This window comes from Pempheris klunzingeri, chromosome 10 (assembly GCF_042242105.1).
Source record: "Pempheris klunzingeri isolate RE-2024b chromosome 10, fPemKlu1.hap1, whole genome shotgun sequence".
NCBI lineage: Eukaryota > Metazoa > Chordata > Actinopteri > Acropomatiformes > Pempheridae > Pempheris > Pempheris klunzingeri.
In genome coordinates, this window is record NC_092021.1 from 4,562,866 (window position 1) to 4,582,500 (window position 19,635).

Below are 19,635 nucleotides of genomic sequence, written 5' to 3' on the forward strand. Positions count from 1 at the left end.
CACTCTACTACATTTTCACTAAAAGCATTAGATTAATACAATTACTATGTTAATTAATTCAAATGGCCATGTAATGTTTTCAGCTTAGTCTAATAGTAATAATGTAGTGTTAACATTAGTTATCGCCGTGACCAGCCGCCCATCAGCCAAATAAAAGAAAAGGCTGTAGAAGACACCACTTACAAAAATCCATAACTAAAGCTTTAATAGAGAGCTAGAGTTAAATAGAGTTAAACTTGAAAATATTAGATAAACTCCGCGTTTAACAAGATGTTATCTGGCCCTCTCTGCCCCCCCAGTTTACAATAGACTCCTCCTGATTAAAGTGGAACCGCTTAACAAACGCAGTCAATGCAGTTCAAAATATATTTATGCTACAATATATTTATTCTACTTCTACACTAAAACCTCACCAGTAGACCAGAGTAACCAGTTGTAGTAGGTTAGTTAGTTAGTTAGTTAGCTTTTATTCAAAGCAGAAATGTTACATGTTTAGTTTTTATTTAAAACAGACACCCCCTCATTTTTTGTTAATTATTGAACTATTCTAACCTACTCTCCAGTCTTTACATCAAGGTAATACCCAGTAGGTGGTGCTGTGGTGCCACTGTGGATCAACTAGGGCAGGGGTCGGCAACCCCTCTGGAGCTCTCTGGAGCAACTCTGGAGCCGCATGTAGCTCTTTCATCCCTCTGTTGCGACTCCCTGTGGCTTTGAAAAATAAATGACTATTTAATTAAAATGCGCTTGGAGTCCTGTTGATTTTCAGATCCACATACATATGTGAGCAGGTCTTCAACATGAACTACATTAAAAACAAACATCGCGCATGCCTGACAGACCACAGCTTACAGTCCTGTGTGAAGATGAAGAAGATGATGTCATACAGCCCTGATATGCAGATGCTGTGCGCTGAGGTTCAGGAGCAAAAATCACATTAACCAAGTAACAGAAATATTATAATAGTCTACTATTTTGCATATATTCATTTTTTTTTTCATTGTTCAGTGAAATAGTCCATTTATTATTCAGGTTGACAGCTGACTGTATGCAGTAAAAGGATGAAGGCACACAAAAGAGGACAGCACTTTTGATTTGCTGCCAACAGATAATTTAAGTTCGGCTTTTTTTTTCATTAAGTACAAGTACAAGAAGGACTAAAATAGACATTGCGTATTTTATTTAAAAGTAACCTTTAACCCAGCATCTTTTTGTCGGAGTTCAAAATGTTTTTGTTGCATTCAAAAATGTAATTTCGTTTTCTCTATAGCAATTAATTGATTATATGAATGCAACACACTATAGTTTGTTTATACATAATATAAAGGTAAAAAATGGTATATGCAGTGTTATCTTCATTTTGAATGTCAAAAGGGTTTTGTGGCTCCCGGTGTTTTCTTTTCTGTGGGAAACGGGACCAAATGGCTCTTTGAGCAGTTAAAGTTGCCAACCCCTAAACTAGGGAGACCGTGTCTACCAGCACAGCTCATGTGCAGCTCAGAAATAAACAAGCTCTGGTCTGAGCAAGATGCTAATTTTGATCCTGTCTCTATCAATCCACACAGTGTTTGTATACTGGCTACACAGTGCTTCCAAGCCTGTGTAACCCTTACTATTGGCCCAGGTTTCCCCTAGGCCTGGCGCCAGTAATATTAACTCTAACGGTTAAAGTTAACACTAGTTATATCTACCAATGTTATAGAACTAATTAGACAGAGGGAAAAAATAAGTCAACCTGAAGACATAACGTTACCTCTCTCAATAGAACTGACTATAATTGTATAAATGTGGTACTGAACATAATATACTTTTGACGTTGTCAGTTATCCACCGTTACTTCTTTTCTCTTCTGTCTTGCTTTGAGACTGAAAATTCAGAAACTGTGAGTGTGATTGCCTCCACAGCTACATGCTTGTGACTGGCACAAATTTTCCTATGTTTTGATGTAAAAATGATGCATGTACGATGAAAACTGTGGCAGTGTGATCAACTTTAATAGGAGATTTTTTTTTTAGACAAAGTTCTTTGCACTCTGGTGATGATACCCACTGTAGCTCTAAACATCCCACCCCATACACACTAATGAAAATAAATTTGATTAGGAAAATTTTGCGTTGCCTTGAGTGAAAACGGTTGGGCCGATCTCTAAGAAAAGACATAGCACACTATTCCTGATATACAGATGAAGAATAAGGACCTAAAATGTAACTGGTTTTATTCTGTTTAAGCATGAAGTGAATGCATCATTACTAGGCAGCCCACATCTGAACAAATGACAAAGAAGCAAAAAGCACACTCCAAAGTGTTACCATTTCAAAAATTGTTCGAATAGATAGAATTTCAAAATATCAACAGTCAGCTGGAACGATGTTTGAGAATTTGTGTATATATTGCAGATGACCTTTTCATCCTCTGCTGCAGATGGTCAGAAGGACGTTCAGTCCCACTGTTCAGAGACATTCAGCTCTACTTTCAATGACAAACTCTCTGTGTGTCTTTCTCCAGACTTTGAAAGAGTATGAGTGTAGTGTAAGCACTGACAGTGTCATGAAAGACGACCAGCCGGTAAAACGTGAACATCTACACGCCAGACCAGTGGGTGGCAGTAATCTGGATTAAGACTGTTTACCAAAAGCCAGCTAGAATGCGCTTGCGCGAATTGAAGGTGAGTCTAGCATGGAGGAATTGAGCCGCTGCCTTGTGTCTTTATGAACAGCTATACGAGTAATAAAAATACTACATAGAAGTCGAGTGTTGCGTTTATTTTGCATAATTACTGCTGGCGTTCAATTTGAACTGTGTAACGTTAGGTAAGTTCGTGTCCTTGCTTCTTCGTTAGCCTCACTTGTAATAATAGCTAATGCTACGTTAACTTAAAAACTTGTCCAGCCTACTCCTGGGTGATTAATGAATTATCGACACCCTAGATAGATAGACTGTAAGACATGGACTCGGGCTGATAACACATTGTTAGGTGACCCAGTTGAAATACTTAAGATGCTCGTTATTTGCTAACATTTATCTGTAGAAATTGTGACGAAATGAAATACGAAATATATCAAAAATGGTAGCGTTCAACTTTACCTAATGGACGTCAGAGCTTTAGCCTTCTTTAAATTGAAATGTTAGAATAGATGTGTTTGACAAAGTTACTGATTGCCTCATCACCGAATCTTACAGAAACTAACTGGAAGCTGCAAGAAAGCACAGACACACCAGAATGACCAGTGTAAGTCAAGTGTGTATGCAGTTGAATAAAAGACAGATGGTGTGACAGAACTGTGTGTTTGAGGAATATAGGATTGCATGAGATGGCTAGGAGTAGTTCAGAGAACATTACATGGTTCAAAGACTAGAAACACATATTTTCTGTTAAATATATAGATTATATTAACTGAATTTTGGCCCAAAAAATTAAAACTTCTTTGGTATCATGTAGTGTATTAACAATGTGAAGCATTGCACAGTGTTGAGCTCCAATGTGTGAAAATGCAATTCAGCAAACATGGCCCAAGCAAAAGTAGCTATTAAAACATGTTAAAAAATGTCAATCAATCACCTTTAGTTTTTTTTTTTTTAAATATTTAAAGGCATTTTCATGATATCATTTACAAACATACTGTTGTCCACAACAGGGATTTCATCAGTATAACAAAATTTAAAAGCCATTTTAGAGCACATCAGATTCTGATAGTCATGTGACAATCTGCAAGGACCCTGAGAAGACTGCAGATGACCCCCTGATACAGCAGTAAAGTTAATAAATCATTCTTTTAGAGCTCAAGTAGCATGTGTAAGAAAAGAAAGAAAAGAAATGAGTGTGTCATTTAGTACAACATATAAAATGAATAAATAAAATAAAAGAACATTTCAAGAACAATTCTCTATTTTATATGAAAAGTGAGATGAAACTTTAAGGAAGGTCATCACTCGCAGGTTTTTTTGACCAAAAAAATTAGTTATTTTGTATCTCACTTCTGTCTGTCTTCTAGACAATTGGAAGTCTTTCTGGGGAAAACCTGGTCTCATTAGAAGAGACGGCATCCATCCCACTTTGGACGGAGCTGCACTTTTATCTCGAAATATGGCGAAGTTTATTAGTCCTAAAACCTGACAACCCAGAGTCGAGACCAGGAGGCAGAGCTGCAGTCTTACACACTTCTCTGCTCCTCCATTAGAACGGTCACCCACCCAACATCCCATAGAGACTGTGTCTGTCCCCCGACCACTCAGATCATTTACAGTGGCTTGCAAAAGTATTCAGCCCCCTTGAACTTTTCCACATTTTGTCACGTTACGACCACAAACATAAATATATTTTATTGGAATTTTATGTGAAAGACCAACACAAAGTGGCAAAATAAAAATTGATTGATTGATTGACTTAGTATAACAAAAAACGGCTGTACCACAATGTCCTTAATAATCCTGAATGACAAAATTCATGTTATGTGTTTTTGATAATTAAATTAAGGCAAATTAAACATTGTCACATTGTTAACAAAGACAACATTGACATTTAATTAATTAAAAGTAAATTTAGTCACTTTCAGTACTTTTGTACTCCTAAATGCCATTGTCCACTAGAAAAAAGGGGAGAAGTTAGCAAGAGGAAGAGCAAGGTTTTGTTTGTATTGTTTCATGAAACAACAGCAGAGTTGTCAGAGAGGAATTACATTCTGGGTTTTAGTTTGGTGGTAAAAGCGAGTGATGTGGGTGTACTAGACCGCATTATATTCAGAGGTGTTTCTAATAGGCTGTGAGGGCAAAAATGAGAAACTCCTCTCACTGTTATGTAGTCTGGTTCAATGACACCATTAACTGCAGTATGACATCAATAATACATTTAAATTACACATTTGTGACAATGTCAACAAAACTGAATATTCTACACTGGTTAGACACAAAGGTTGAATTTATGGTAGAGCGTTTAGTTTTCTGAGTTTATTGGCCTGCTATTTGTGCATATTGGAGCAATGTCGAACTGGTTTTTTTTCACAGTTTAAACTTTAAACACAGTTCTTTTAAATATATTCTATTTAATAGCTTTTTATTGTGAGTGCATTAGATACTCTTTGTAAACACTACATAGTTGGTTGTTAGGGAAGCTAAGATTGATATGTTAATGTGTGTTGTGTTTGTGTTAAGGTGCTTTGCAGCAGAGCCAGGCTGGTTAGTTACCTCCCAGGGCTTCATGTGTTGGTGCATCGTGTGGCTGGAGTGAGAGCCTTCTCTGCTGCTGGATCCTCAGGCTCTGAGCCCCACATAGCCACTCCCTGTGACATGGGTATGTTATAGGGTTTTTGTTTTTACATGTTAACATTAATTAGCTGGAGCTGATAATGAAATATGAAATGAGAAACCTGACATGGATAGGGCAGCATGGTGGTGCTGTGGTTAACACTGTTGCCTCACAGCAAGAAGGTCCCGGGTTCAAATCCCGTTTTGAACCCGAGGTCTTTCTGTGTGGAGTTTGCATATTCTCCCCATGCTAGTGTGGGTTCTCTCTGGGTACACCGGCTTCCTCCCACAATCCAAAGACATGCACATTAGGTTAATTGGTAACTCTAAATTGCCCGTAGGTGTGAGTGTGAAAGGTTGTCTGTCTATATGTGGCCCTTCGATTGGCTGGCGACCAGTCCAGGGTGTACCCTGCCTCTCGCCCAAAGTCAGCTGGGATAGGCTCCAGCTCCCCCGCGACCCTGACGGATAAGCGGTATAGAAAATGAGATGATATGGATATTGAAGATATTAAAATGCTAAAAGTGCAGAAAGTAATTTGATGACTAATTCCGAGCTATATTTATGAATAACCATTTATTTCTTTTTAGATCTTTTTATGATGTCTTGCATGCAATTGCAATTTCTGTAAGTTCTTCAGTGTTATCTTTAAAGAATAGAGCCATGTCCATGTCCAAGTCCTGTGTGCTGGTAGCAGTAACAACGTGGTGTGCATAAGCAATAGAGATGTGATGTTTGCGAACGAGTCGAGTCTTTTGAACAGTTCTTTTAAGTGAACGATGAGAACCGATTCGCAGTTGTGAGTCGTTCATTTGCGAGCCGTTCTTATATGCAAATTGCCCGCGCTGCCTTAATGTGTCACCTGTGTGCCCCACGGATCTGAGTTGCCTTCACCTGAACGACTAATGACATCTCCGAGTTTGAGTCGTCCACAGCACGCTCCATTCACGTGAACGCAGCTATAAATGCGCAACATTAGGGGAGGAGATATTTGTGAGTCGGGCGAGATATTTGTGAGTGTTGCCCGACTGGACTGAAGAGATTTACATTTACCGCTGGATCAGGGAGCAGGAGATATTAACGACTGAAGAAAAGTTATTTGTTATTGTTTCCATTGTTCTGATGTGGATTCGAGTCAAGGAGCTGAGTTCCTGTTTGTAAATTAGTTCAGGTGTACACACACCAGGTAGTTTAGTACAATTATGCATTCACATTTGTATCATGTCCTGATTTCTATTCTAGTTTTATTTATATTATATAATATATAAATATATATGTGTGTGTATATAAAGTTATTTTGCATGGAAGTTATCTGTAGCCTGCGTAGTTTTTACAAAGTTAAAACAACGTTTTTTAGGTGAAGGGAAAATTCTAAATGTTGGTATGGCACCAACTTATGGAATGATTACACTGAAAACACAAGCCAAATGAAATTATAATCAATATTTCAGAATAAATATGTATAAATTTGAATTATTCTGAACCAAATCTTAATTTACAACTGCTACCAGTGATTGTTTCCTTGATGAAAACAAGTTACCCCTGGTTGACCTCTAATTAATACAAAAATAAATGTACGAGTCAGTAGTTTGAATGGCTCTTTGAAAGGAACGGCTCCTCAAGATCCAGCTCCCTTCAAAGAGCCACAAATCCCATCTCTAATAAGCAAGTTGAAAGGATTTGACAATTAACACATAGACAGTGCACTGATTTTCCTCACGGTAAAAACATGGGGGGGTCTAAAGAGATCATTTTTCAAAATGTGAGTGGGTCTTGTTCCACCCTCATATAATTGCTGTAATACCCATGTGCTATATAGACAAAATGGTGGCCATTTTCAGCAGGAACACAAAGGTTGTAAACAAGTTTCAAAGGTAACATGTGGGTCGATTTATTTTGGTTTAAACTAAGCCTTTAAGAAAAAGAATTTTCTGTGAAACTTGCATTCTCCTCCATAATGTTCTTTTCCTCCCTGGCTAAGGATTGCAGAGAGTGTGGCCTGAGGAGAGTATGGGGCCTTTTGGAGCCCAGGACCAGTGCTTCCTGCTGCCTGGTAATGTAGGTTTTGACTGCCACCTGGACGGATTAGAAGAGCAGAGGAAAAGCCTGGCTCACAAGATGGTCCCTGATGTGTTGTCTGCCCCTTGCAGCAGGGAGAGACATGAGCTCATACTGGCCCAGTTCATCGGAGAGTTCTTTGTAAGTATAATTGTTAATACTTTTTCTCAGAGAAGAAAAACCCTTTTAGCTCAAGATGTCTGAGTCTTACTTACGTAATGGGGCTGGCATGACTTTGACTTTTCAGTCAAATACAAACACTATGTTTGTATTAAGAGAGCAGTCACTATGACTGCTCTTGTTTTTGTTTTATAAGTCTTGGGAAGATGGTACTGTGTGTGGCTGGCCGTCACCCACTGCTGCTACTGCTTTATGTCGTGATTTTATTTTTAAATGCTCCAAATGTGTCACCGCTCTTAGTGTATGATCGCCTGACTCTTTCAAAGATCCGCGATTCTGTGGTGAAGCTACAGATCTGTAGCTTTGTTGTACTAAATGACACACTTTTCTTACACATGCTACTTGAGCTCTAAAAGAATGATTTATTAACTTTACTGCTGTATCAGGGGGTCATCTGCAGTCTTCTCAGGGCCCTTGCAGATTGTCACATGACTATCAGAGGGACTTCCTGGACTTTCTGTTGTTGATGGAAACATGGAGTAAACCAGGTGACAACAGCGCCTTTTCTGAGCTCCCCTCGAGCATCTGGTAGGGAAGGGGGTCTCGCCTCCGTGTTCAAGGGCAACTTTAGATGCTGACTTCTCCCCACAGATCTTATGTGCTATTGTGTACCGCCCACCTAAATATAATAAGGATTTTATATGTGAGTTTTCATCAGAATTTACACCGATTTATGACCAGCACTTGATTTGTGGAGATTTTAATATTCACGTTTGCTGTCCCTTCTGATCAATTTGCTACTGATTTTAAGAGTCTCTTGGTTTGTTTTGATTTAATCCATGTCTCATTGACGCCGTATCTTCTGCTGGAGAGTTTTCTGCTGCTTTTATGGGCACACAGTCTTTCGCCCTTAGTGGTCTGATGCATCCTTTATGCCCAGACGACATTCTGTCCTCATTCTACACTACTTGCTCTGGGATTCTGGACTCTATTGCCCCTTTTTCTTGTAAATTGGGTAAACCAAGAGCAGATCCCTGGGTAAATGACTCTACACGTGCCCTCAGGCAACACTGATGTCAGGCAGAACGAAGATGGAAGGACAAACTACATGTATCCTGGGAAATACTAAAAGACAGAAGAGGCAAAATGTCAATATTTATCTCCAGCAATAGAATTCTGTTCAACACAATTAACTCTGTTGTTAACCCATGCACCTCTGCAGTCTGTTTCTGACAGTTTGGTCAGAAACAGACTGGAGGTCATTTTGTAGGGCTCTGGCATCCGATGGAGATACTCAAGTGCTATAGTACAAATGGCACTTGTATTTTACTTGTGTATTTGTATTTACTTTGTACATCTACCGCACTACGTTTATTTGACAGTCATAGTTCTTTTCAAATTAACAATATAAAATATATATATATATATAATATATATAATATATTTCATAATTGAATTATGATATTATAACCAACAAGGTGTTATTGGTTCCCAGGAGGAAAATTATAAGCTATGCAGTAGTTTGTAATGTGCCATCTAAAATTAATACATGGTTCAACTTTAAGACTTGCTTATTTGCCCAGTCAAAGTAAAATACCTCATCGGGCAAGTCAATTTTGCTGGTGTTGTATTTTAGTTTTCATAGACTTCAGATAAACTTAACGGCTTACAGTGGTTTGCTCAAGGTCAAAGTGTGGCATTGACTGAGACTCGAGAGGGTTGGTGTGGAAGAAAAAGTCTGAATGAATAATCCACTTATTATTTTAAGTTATCTGAAGTAGATCCAATGCTGGTTTCTTATTAGCTCTGTTTGGACATGCGCATGCACCAAGATAGTCATTACAAAGAAAATATGAAAATGATCAAAAAGAACAACATCATTAGAAGATATTCAGTCCAGTGCTTGTTATTATGTGGTGGCTCAACACAGCTCAGTTCTTTAGTTTTACTGTACTGGGAGTCATCAACAATAGCTACTCAGAGTCAATGCAAATGATAGCAGTTTGACATCAAAAAAGTATTTAGTATTTAGGTCTGTGAGTGAATGAGTGAATATTTAAGAATGAAGCTCACCATGAGTTCAACTAAAGAGCAGCATATTCAAAAGAAGACAAACAAAATTACAACTTCATCTCCTTTCTCTTTCCACATTGAACTGGTTGACTCAATAAGAGGAGTGTTATGTTGGTCTCACATTCAGATGAAAACATAAATCAAACAGCAACCAAAATGATCACAGCAACTATAGTAGTGATGATAGGAATATGACTAATAATTAGCAATATGGTAACAGTGAAAAATATGACAATTGTTGGTATATGAATAATAACTAGAAAATTTGTTTTCATGGTTTAAGGTTCCATGATTTGAGTGGTGGGATTTCCTACTGCCTATGAATGCACCATGTGCGTGTTTCTGTGTCAACCATCACTAATTAGCCAATGTCAATAAGTTGTCAGGTTGCCATGGTGATGGCGTCTGCTGAGTCACTTTTCATTGAGATTTCAGCTGTGACACACCTCTGAAAATCCAGGTTTTACCTAAACAGTAAGTGTCACAGCTTTAATGTGTAGACCTGTGGAGAGAAGACACTCTGCTGAACACGCACATGTAGTTTGATGTCTCTAACTTCTAAATTGAGAGAGCTGAAAGGCTAGAAAGCTGGAGGTTAGAAAAGTGTTTCTGCCTCCCTCCTGAAGTTTGTGCTATCAGTTAACATGGTAGGCAATGAGGCAGTTGGTTGGCACTCCTGTCACTTTGAGGCTCATGGAGGCAGGTGTGTATGTTTTTTTGTTTCTGTGGCCACATTACTGCGAAGGGCACGATTTTTCCTACATTTTGATGCATAAATGGTGAGTCTGAGTGACACACTGTGGGCGTGAGACCAAGTTAAAGACAAAATGTTAAGACGATTTTTCTGCTCCTCTGCACTCTAGCAATGGCATAAACGGCATAAAACTAAAACTGTGATATTGTCAAAACCATAATAGATATTAAAAAAATTAATGAATTATACTGTAACCGCTGTTTAAAAGTTGAATGGAGTCTCTAGCTGAAAGTATGAGAAAGCTATAACCTTTCAAAGTGGAGGGAGTTGAAGAGGATTTGAACATTCCGCCCGTAGACTTCAAAAGCTGAATATTTTAAAAGGTTTAAAAGGTAGATGTGTGAAAAGTCCTAGCTGGAATGTCCTCAACGAGCTGAACAGTTTGATGTTTGAATGGTTTCTGTAGCACAAAGTATGCAGGAGTCCCCAGGGAAGATACCAAGTTAGTAACAGACATAAAGAGACATGAAGCATAAAGATGGAGAGGTAGAGGAGGAGAGAGGAGCCCCGGGGCTATAGCAGCATAACTAGGGACTGGTAAGCTTAATCAAGAAGGAAGGTTTTAGCCTACTCCTAAAAGTAGAGAGGGTGTCAGCCCCCAAACCCAAACTGGAAGGAGATTCCACAGGAGAGGAGCCTGATAGTTCTCTCTGCACTACTTTTGAGGACCACCAGTAGGCCTGCATTCTGGGAGTGCAGTGCTCTAGTGGGGTAGTGTGGTACTATGAGTTCTTTAAGATATGATGGAGCCAGACCATGAAGAGCTTTGTAGGTGAGGAGAAGGATTTTAAATTCTATACGGTACAGGAGAAATATTTCCTAATCTCTTAGTTCACTTCAGTACACGAGCGGCAGCGTTCTGGACCAGCTGGAGAATCTTAAGTGACTTATTGGGGCAGCCTGATAATAAGGAGTTGCAATAGTCCAACCTGGAAGTGATTAATTTGTGCTGCTGCTAACATCTTGATACCACAGCACACCTTCAGGGGTCTAGTGGAGTCCATGCCTCGATGGGTGAGGGCTGTTTTGGCAGCAAAAGGGGGACCAATACAATATTAGGCAGGTGGTGATAATGTTATGCCTGATCGGTGTATATGATGGTGGAGGTCGTGATTTTTGGCATACTGAAATGAGCAACTGATCTTGCCATCAATCAATCAATCAGCTACAATGTAAAACACAGACCAATGACTTGGTCTACATTTACTGTGAAAGAACAGAATATAAATGCTTACACATTAATTGAAACACCTAGCCGCACATAGCCTACAGCCAACTTTGATTCAAACACATCTATCCAACTTACTATTAATCTATCAAACCCGAAATGAACTAACAGCTAAAGAAAATCAATAAATGGTGACTTCCTCATATACTCATATATACAGTATATACTGTCCAGTGAACTCAAAGGGTACCTGAGTTGTAACAGTCCCCTCAAGCTTGTAAACCCTCCCTACAGCTGTCAGTTTTGTCTTGTCAAACTTAAAGTGCACAGCCAACCTTAAGAAAAACAAATTGTCTAATTTTTTGTCTCTCTGTGTGTGTTCTTTAGGAGAAAGATGACCCAGCCTCATCTCACAATGTCAACAGAGCAGCTGAACAGTACTTTAACAACTCCAGCGTTGAGTGTGTCATACAGTCCTGTCCCGAATTGCTGAAGAAAGGTACGGCACTGATACTGTACTTCTCATACATTTATTCATAACATCTATGTTCATTTTATAGGGCTGCCTCTTAATAGTTGGCCAAACATTATTCAATGATAAGGGTCTCAGTCGACCAAGTATTCATTGGTTGGTTGTTCACGGGAAAACAAAAATAGTCAACCTTCCACCATTCAGGAGTCAGAACGTATATGGCTTGCTTGTGTATAAAACGTATATTGTAAAGTATAACGTATAAAAGGTACTTAATTTTAAACAGTAGAAACAGGCAGTGGCGGTTTATTTATGGCGGTTATTAGGTAGTTATTTACAGATGGTTAAATGTTGGGTAGGAAATCTAAAGTTTGGGATCATTTCGAGAGTGTAAAGGTTTGGTTTTCTGTTGGTATTACAAGTTCATAAGTTCTGTGTTTGTTTTAAATAAAGTAATAAAAGGTTCAGTGTCCTTGCTAGTTGTTCCGAGACATTCAGAATAATTACGCTTTTAACAAAGTCCACCAGAAGGACAGCAAACATAACTAATATTGATTATTGCTTATGACAGACAGTGTTTCTGTCTGATGTTTTTGTCTCTTGATAATGTGATGAACAGATTTCCTGTCCATGTTTCCTGAGGCTCCATCCTCTGGTATGATGGTGATCACAGTGACGCAAAAGACCCAAAACGATATGATGTCATGGTGTGCTAAGGTGGAACAGGAAAGAGAGCAGATGCTTGAAAAGGTGAGCTGCTGCCTGGAGTTTTATGTAGCAGTGATGCTATTGCTGTGAAGTAGCTGTTTTACCTCAGAGATTAATACTTATTTTTACTCGACTGGCTAAAAAAGCTACAGGAATGTTTTCTACACTGTTGTTATGGAGGCTTTGCTGTCACAAATTTTGCAAACACTGTTATTGTGATTGTTATTCAGCTGTGCAACTAAATCATTTTTCACATTCACATGCTGTAATTTTTATGGTCATATGCAGTCAAATGCTATATTGTAGGGCAGGTGTTCCCAAACTTTTCAGCCCACGACCCCCAAAATAACGGTGCCAGAGTCTGGCAACCCCCACTATCCCTGGAGGTGACTGAATCACTAGAAAACATGTGCACAGGACGCACGCACTAATAGGCGCATCCAAACACAGAACGACAACACAAAAGAACAGAACAGCCTGACAACCATGATATGATTTTACATATAACAATTTACGATAAGACAAAAGCAGAATACGTCAGTCAAAGCAATCACCCTGTAATTTATGAGTGAACACTGAACTTAATTTACACACAATACTTTCATTTCCATGTTAGCAGAAGAATATCTCAATCAAAGTAATTACCATAAACTGTAACACTGAGTAAACGTGAACATTGCTGTGGTGCAAATGTACATTTTAGGAATTTCTATGTCTCAGCGTTAATCTCACCTAATGAGATGGGTGAGCACTATGCGTGGAGCACAGCGAGTCAATTCTGGGTTTAATTTTGGAGACGGCCACTCGGAGATCATCCTCCACATTTAATAAATGTCAGTGCAGAGAAAGTCTTATCACACAGGTATGTAAAGCCAAATGGCGTCAGTACATCCATCGTGGCCTGTGGAGTTTCTACCTCGACTGAAATCCAGAACTCAGCAAGCGTCTTTGAATTAAAAGCTGTCTTTAAGGTGCAGTCACTTGACAGTTCAACCAGTGCATCCTCCATGTCGGATAACAGATGACTTGTGGCCGTTATAGTGAATGGTGATGTTATCCAACCATATTTTTCCGGAGCTGTTTCCTCGGGGAATAACTTGTTAAAGTGTTCCAGGACAGCCTGGAGTTGAGTGGACGGGATTCCATGTAGTTTTTTGTTTTTTTTTGATCGCAGTCTCAAGAACACTTTTAAGCTCTGGGTCGAGTGTTTTACTTGCAAGAGCTTCTCTGTGGATAATACAATGCGTAAAATTTACGTGGGGCGCCACTTGTAAGACTCTTTTTCCTTTCTTTTCCCCCAGCATTGCTGTTTGCGGATGCTGTACCATCTGTACATACACCGATGCACTCATCCCAAGACAGTCCCTCATGTTTTAGTTTGTTGTCAAGTTTTGTGAAAATGTCCTCACCTTTGCACTTTCCCTCCAGCTTGGTGCAAAACTGAATGTCCTCGTTAAATTTCCCATCAAAACTGTATCTGACGAAAACAAGCAGCTGGGCAGAGTTTGATACATTTGTGGATTCATCTAATTGCAAAGCGTATTTCCCTTTCTTCACTCTGTCAATCAGCTGACACTTTATATCCTGGGCCATGTCCATGATGTGCCGGGATATGGTCCCGTCAGACAGCAGCACTGCTTCTAGTTCCCGTGCCTGTTTATCCCCATGCATTGTCCAACTCATAGCGATAGCAGCAGGTTTTATTAGGGTTTCCCCGATTGTGTGTGGCTTTTTTGCCTGTGCAATTGAATATGCCACCTCATATGATGCCTTTTGAGCTTTGGTAGGGATCGTTGTTTAGTTAGTTACGACTCTCTTTTGGCCTTGCAATTCTCTCTCCTTTTGGCGGAAAAAATCTGCTGGTTTGGCGGCAAGATGCTTAGTGTTGAAGTGTCTGAACATTTTTACGGGCTTTAAGCTCTCTTGTGCGAGCATCTCAGTGCACACTACACATTGGGGATGTTGTACTTTATTGATAACGAGGCATGTGAATCCATACTGGATATTTTACTCTCAATACTTGCAACACTTGGAGGAAGGCTAGTCCAACTGCTTATGGACCCCATTACGGTGGTGGTCTCCTCCTCCTCGTCTTCCCGCGCCAGACATAGATGGCCTTTTTGACAGCGGTTCTCCGTTCTCCTCTGCTGCCTTCTCCGCTGGCCTCTCTGCCTTGTCTTTGGACGGTATTAACCAACGTTTCATTTTGAAAATGATATCTTAGGCTTAAAGTGTATGGATTTGAGTTATTCAGAAGAAATCTACTGGCACACTGACGTGTGAGTGACGTCAGTGATGTTTACTGTGGCACTGTAATTCAATTCAATTCAATTTTCAATTCAATTCAATTTTATTTGTATAGCCCAATATCACAACAGAGTGTCTCATAGTGCTTTACAAAGTTCACGGAAATAAACAAGTGTGAGCGAACAAACAATCTAATAAAGAGTCCAGCAGTCGATGAGGCCAAAGGATCAGTCCGGTGGATCTGTCCGAGGCATCACCTGCCCTTTATGACCCTCCTTCTTCGGGACGGAAAAACTCAAAAAACCCAGTGGGAAAAGAGAAACCTCCGGGAGCACCCCAGTGAAGGAGAGATCCAGCTCCCAAGGACGGACAGGCTGTAGCCTCGGACAGACGCACATCCATTGGCTGATGGAGAACCACATCAGCGGGACCAGGACCAGGATCCATAGGAACCAGGGAACCACATCAGCAGAACCAGGACCAGGATCCACAGGAACCAGAGAACCACATCAGCGGGACCGGGACCGGGACCAGGACCCACAGGAACCAGAAAACCACATCAGCGGGGCCAGGACCAGGATCCACAGGATCAACAGGAACCTGAGAGATGAGAAAGCACAGAAACGCTCCGGGGAAGATAGCAAGTTAGAGGCAGACATTTGGCTGACATGAGACATAACGATGGAGAGGAAGAGGAGGATAGAGAATAGAGGAGCTCAGTGCACCATAGGAGTCCCCCGGCAGTCTGAGCCTATAGCAGCATAACTAGGGGCTGGTCTAAGGCCTGAGCCAGCCCTTAAATATATGCTTTGTCAAAAAGGAAGGTTTTTAGTCTACTCTTAAATGTAGAGAGGGTGTCTGCCCCCCGAACCCAAACTGGAAGGAGGTTCCACAGGAGAGGAGCCTGATAGCTGAAGGCTCTGCCTCCTGCACTACTTTTGGCGACTTTGGGAACCACCAGTAGACCTGCATTCTGGGAGCGCAGTGCTCTAGTAGTGTAGTACGGTACTATAAGCCCTTTAAGATATGATGGGGCCTGACCCTTAAGAGCCTTGTAGGTGAGGAGAAGGATTTTAAACTCTATTCTAGATTTTACTGGAAGCCAATGAAGAGAAGCCAGTACAGGAGAAATGTGGTCTCTTCTTTTAGTTCTCGTCAGAACACGAGCAGCAGCATTCTGGACCAGCTGGAGAGTCTTTAACGACTTATTGGGGCAGCCTGATAATAATGAGTTACAATAGTCCAACCTAGAAGTGACGAATGCATGGACCAATTTTTCTGCATCATCAGTGGATATGATGGGCCTGATTTTGGCAATATTACGTAAAGTGACCCGTCCCCTGTCACTCTGTTGTAATTACCTCAGGGGCCACATCAAGAGGATTCTGAAAATCATCTGGCGACCCCCCCTCAGGGTCTCGCGACTCCTGTGTGTGTGGGGGGGGGGGGTCCCTTTAGATACCATATGAGAAGGTAAGGAGTAACTTACAAAGACTGATCTGTAGAAGTCTGCTGGTTTGTCACCAAGGATAATAGGAAGCCCTCTCAGCACCAGTGTCCGAATATCAGTTTGCTCTGAAATCTTTGGGGGAGTAAAATAACACCTCAAATTACACAACTGTTAAGTTAATGCTGAAAGCTAGCAATTTTAAAATTTGATTGTATATCCCATCTAATTCAACAGCACTTTATGTGACATGTCAAGTTGTGAAAAACAATGCACATGCATAATGCACCTTTTCGCTGTTTTGCACTGCACATGCTGTTTTGCACTGCCTGTGAGAGCTGCCGTTTTTATTTCAATTTTGTTGTGCTTCTTGCACAATGACAATAAAAGAATTCTGATCTTCTGATAATGGCTATACACAAACCTTGGTCTGTTGTGAAAGCTGTGGCAACAGCTTTCCAACGTTCCCTCATTTTGATCGAAATATCTCAAGGAGACGAGGACTGTGCAAATGTTAAGCCCATCTTTTGTTTCTCAAGCTGCCTATTTGGTGTTCTCTTCTGCATTTCATCAACCAAATCTCTGCGGGCATCTTCAAGGGATGCTAGATCAAATCCCTCTGGAAAGTTCAGCAAGTAGTTCAGTTCACCTTTCTTTGCCTTCTTGATATTCTTGTTTGCTGGTTCTCCTTCTGCTGCTTGCCCTCCACGTTTTCCTGCATTTACTGCAACATCAAGGCATCCTGATCTTCTGCGCTTTGTTCTATAATTAGCCATTTTGTATTTCAGGCTATATTTCCAACCACTACACCAATTGGATGTGCCTCATTCCTTGAGACAGGGGTGTGTAGTTATCAGTGCTAGTGCTACACTTTCGAAGCTGGCCATTATTAGCCAGTCTCTCAGGGACCTTGTGTTTCAGCTCATTTGATACTTTCAGGTCTGCCATCACAAAGATAAAGCAGATTTGCTTGCCTAAGTCTGTACTCTACGTCAACAAAAAAGTTTGGAATATCAAAGAATTCTGGCCACAGTTTCTGTCGATTCTGGGATGATGTTGAGAGGATTTCTGTGTCTGCTGAACTGAGTGTGGCGCTCACACTCGGATTTCATCAGATGTTGAGACAGGTACCAGATCAAGTACAGGGATGACTTTGACTGTTGTCTTTTCTCGAAGCTCTTCAATATCTGTCAGATTGCATAGTTCATAATTGAATTCTGGATCTTTATAATGGAGACAGAACTTTTAATTAAGTCCCAGTGTTGCTGTAAGCTGATTAATCAAATCCTCCACTGTAGCAGGCTTTGTATTCAGAATGATCTTTCTTATATCTGACTCTGTGAGAATGACCCTCAAGGTCATCTTCTGGTTGTGCCAACATAAGAAAAATATAATAATTAGCTCATTAGACATGTTCTCAAGAACAGTTGGTTGCTGAGCCATTGCCAAATATAACAGAAAAATTATAGCTCTTTATGTAATAGGTGCAGTGCATCATCAATAGTTTAGTACATCCACAAAAGAAGCTGAAAAATGTGACTATTTAAGCCTAATTTAGACTCTTTTCTGAGCCATGTTTGTTAAGAATCCAGCAAGGATGCCTCAGTGTCACTATTAAATTCTCCCTAAATGTGTATGCTGGAAGAGGGAAAACATCATTCAGCTCTTTTAGTTGCACCACACAGAGAGATGAGTTAGTGCTGTCACAGAGTTCAAAAGATCTTAAATGCTCATTGTACCATGCAGTCATTGGGTTGCAGATAAACAGGATCTCTGTGTTAATTGCCAGAATCTGTTTGATCTGCTTAAACTCAGGGAGGCCAGAGCATGAGAGTAACATATCAGCACAATATCTGATTCCATCTACACTAACTGAGGAAAGCTGAGGAACTCTCTCGCAGAGGATGTGTTGGATATTCTCAGGAAAAGATGAGACTGATGCTGTAGTAACCTTGTCCATTTCAACTGAGGACTTGAAAAATTAACTTGAGTCTAAATAGTAAGCCATCATTTTCTGATGCTTTACAGCCAGTGTAAGAGCTACATTTTTGAAGCTGTGAGCATTCAGAATAACCCCGTTTAGAATTTGTGTTTGCCCTCAAAACTCGTCCAGACATCTGAAAGTGGGCCAAATGCCTTAATCAGCTGAGGATAATGCTCAATGAAGTGGTGTTAGGGTTAGCAATAGAAAATAGTTTGCAACAGTTCCCTGTGTTCTTGCAGTTTGCAATCAAGGAAGTGTATTTACTCCTCAGTGTGTCTTGTTGCGACAGCCAACTCAACAATATCTTTAAAGAGCATGAGAATGTTCAATGCATTCTCTTCTTCAGGTATTTTATGGCCAATGACAAGTGGGAGCAGTCTGATTAGAGCCCAGTTCTCATGGCCATTTCCACCTATGGTCCCTTTGGTGGAGAAGCAACGAGCAATAGGCTGAGGCTGGTCAGTTTTGTCATTAAAAGAATATGCAAAAGACTTGATAGCAGGGTTCAGTGTTTCTAAGGTGAAGTATTTCTTTGAAATCAGGTCTGAAATGCAGAGTGATAACTCAATAGGAACAATGCCTTCCAAAAGGTCATGCAGGGATGTCAGGAGGGTAACCACGAACAACATGAAAATGCTTTTGACCAGACATGTCTGAATGTACATTCAGACCAGACATATCTGAATGTATATGTTATTATATATTATTATTAGTAGTAGTGTTATTATTTGTATTATTATTATTATTATATAATACCCTCCTCCTGCAGGTATAATGACACATCGATCAGCGGATCAATGCATTTCAGCGCTTTTATAGCGACACTTAAGCTAGCCCCCCAAAATAAATGGCTAAACGAAAAGTGGACTTAGAAAACACAGACTTTCAAAGCAGGTGGGAGGCAGAGTTTTACCTGTTTGTCGATATCGGAGGTAAACCTGTGTCTTGTTTGTGGAGTTAATGTAGCCGTAATTAAAGAATATAAATATACGACGGCACTATGAGACAAAACATGAGGATAAGTACAAAAACAAAAAAAGAGAAAAATTATTTAAAAAATTTATTTATTAAATGTGGAGTACACATTGGTATGAAAGTTACACTCTTTATATGGACACTGGACTCTGTGATTAACTCTTAAATGTGTACTGTGCAGGTGAGTGAAAAAAAGTGCTTCAGTGCAGGATGCAGAAAAGTCACATAGCTTTCTGATGAATCTTTGATAAGTGGACTCGTGCATAAACATTATTGGTGTAAGCAAGGAAAGGGTACAGTTCTACTGCTGCTCCCATGTTTTAACCTGTAATGTTTTAACACAGTGGTCCTCTTTGGAAAAAAGATATCAAAATAACTAAAGATCTTT

The 19,635-nt window shown here is 40.0% G+C and overlaps 1 protein-coding gene across 1 annotated transcript in view; it reads left to right on the forward strand.

Moving 5' to 3' along the window:
* Nucleotides 1-2,712: 2,712 nt before the first annotated feature.
* mmadhcb (metabolism of cobalamin associated Db) overlaps nucleotides 2,713-19,635 on the forward strand; it is a 32,100-nt gene continuing 15,177 nt past the window's right edge. The window contains exons 1-6 of the mRNA XM_070838168.1: nucleotides 2,713-2,810; nucleotides 3,181-3,229; nucleotides 5,149-5,287; nucleotides 7,223-7,440; nucleotides 11,802-11,913; nucleotides 12,506-12,636. Coding sequence (XP_070694269.1) covers nucleotides 3,221-3,229; nucleotides 5,149-5,287; nucleotides 7,223-7,440; nucleotides 11,802-11,913; nucleotides 12,506-12,636 — 609 coding nt within the window. The 5' untranslated portion in view covers nucleotides 2,713-2,810; nucleotides 3,181-3,220. The remainder of the gene's footprint in view (nucleotides 2,811-3,180; nucleotides 3,230-5,148; nucleotides 5,288-7,222; nucleotides 7,441-11,801; nucleotides 11,914-12,505; nucleotides 12,637-19,635) is intronic.